Genomic DNA, 1,473 nt, shown 5'->3' on the forward strand with positions numbered 1-1,473 from the left:
AAAGCCTTGATTGAGTATTCTTCAAGCAATAAGCTCCAGAATTAAATTTCTCAATCACTCTGAAAAGATCATTCCACTCTGGGTCAATCTTTCCCCTCTACTCTTCTTGCACCTAGGACCAAGCTACACATTTCCCCCTTTCCTAATCATGTTAACCTCCAAACGCGATCTCTTCCCCTCTTCTCTCACTATCCCCTCATAACACCGACGTGCGACCCTCTAATCCCCGCATAAAACTCCAACCTCCTTCCCTACAAGAAACTTCAACTTCTGATGATACGTGGACGCTACAGCTCTGAAATCCTTTAGGCCTGGTCGCCCCAGAATTCCATTGTAAGCGGATGGGGTGTCCACCACAGTAAATGTTGTCATTTTTGTTACCTGTCGAGGCTCATGTCCCAAAGATAGAGGAAGGAAAATCTGACCGAGCGGTGGGATGGCATGTCCTACAAATCCATATAGAGGAATAGAGATTGGCTCGAACTCAAATCCCTCCACCTTCATCTTATCCAAAGTGCTCTTGAACAGGATATTAACAGAGCTTCCATTATCAATAAATATTCGTGACACATTGTAATTGGCAACGGTGGCCGTTACCACCAAGGCATCGTTATGAGGAGCCACAATGCCTCGGAGGTCATCCGGTCCAAAACTGATGGCAAGATCCTGGGGTAGGTCCGCACCCCTAGATATTTCAAAATTCTCCAACATCCTCCCATGCGCCTTTCGGGCTCGCCCGGAATCTCCATCAGTAGCACCCCTCGAGATCATATGAATCATTCCTCTTGTAGGGTGGTTATCCTCATTCGTTCCCCAAATGCTCTTCGGGGTCGGTATGTCCCCAAATGCTCTTCGGGGTCGGTATGTCTATCATATTCTCCAACATTCGGTTGTCGGAAATTTGGAGGAAGTCCTTCTTCTAAAATGTCTAGTGAAAAGGGACTTCCTCTCTTGAGTAACAGCGCTCTGCCTCCCAACTGCTGCCTCAACATCTGTATCTCCTTCCACATTTCTCCCATCTCACTAATCTCCCCACTTTGGTGGGACTGTGCCTCTTCAACCCTGCTCTGGTGGCCCTCAGCATTATCCTCTCGCTCCTGGCGAGTGGCCTGCTCTTCAGCAAACATAGCTTCTTGATTCCTCTTCATAGCCTCAGCCACTGTCCGAATTATAAATTGGCCCAACTGCTCCAGGGTCAAGTCCCCACGTTCTCATTGGGAGGGGGTTGCTCGACCCTTGTCTCTTGACGAGGTTGTTCAGTTCTGGTATCCTGACTAGGTTGTTCCTGCCTCGCCTTAGCATGAGACTGTTCGGGTCCCCTCTGAGGACGCGATGATACTGATGTAGTTCTTCTACTCCCTCTCTTGCCTACCATCTCTACGTCTCAACTCACAGTTTCCCACAGACGGCGCCAAGTGATACTCACGGGAATTTTAGGGTCCGATCCACGCAAGCGTCACTAATCCAGACACG

General features: G+C 48.8%; 1 protein-coding gene across 1 annotated transcript; it reads right to left on the minus strand.

Annotated features, from left to right (window-relative positions):
- Positions 1–219: 219 nt before the first annotated feature.
- LOC140819101 (uncharacterized) lies at positions 220–780 on the minus strand. The gene has a single exon (XM_073179111.1). The coding sequence runs from the start codon at positions 778–780 to the stop codon at positions 220–222; it is 561 nt and encodes a 186-aa protein (XP_073035212.1).
- Positions 781–1,473: the final 693 nt, after the last annotated feature.

This window comes from Primulina eburnea, chromosome 18 (assembly GCF_022965805.1).
Source record: "Primulina eburnea isolate SZY01 chromosome 18, ASM2296580v1, whole genome shotgun sequence".
NCBI lineage: Eukaryota > Viridiplantae > Streptophyta > Magnoliopsida > Lamiales > Gesneriaceae > Primulina > Primulina eburnea.

Coding starts and splice junctions, on each gene's coding strand:
- LOC140819101 (XM_073179111.1), bottom strand. CDS start 780: ATGATTCATATGATCTCGAGGGGTGCTACTGATGGAGATTCCGGGCGA.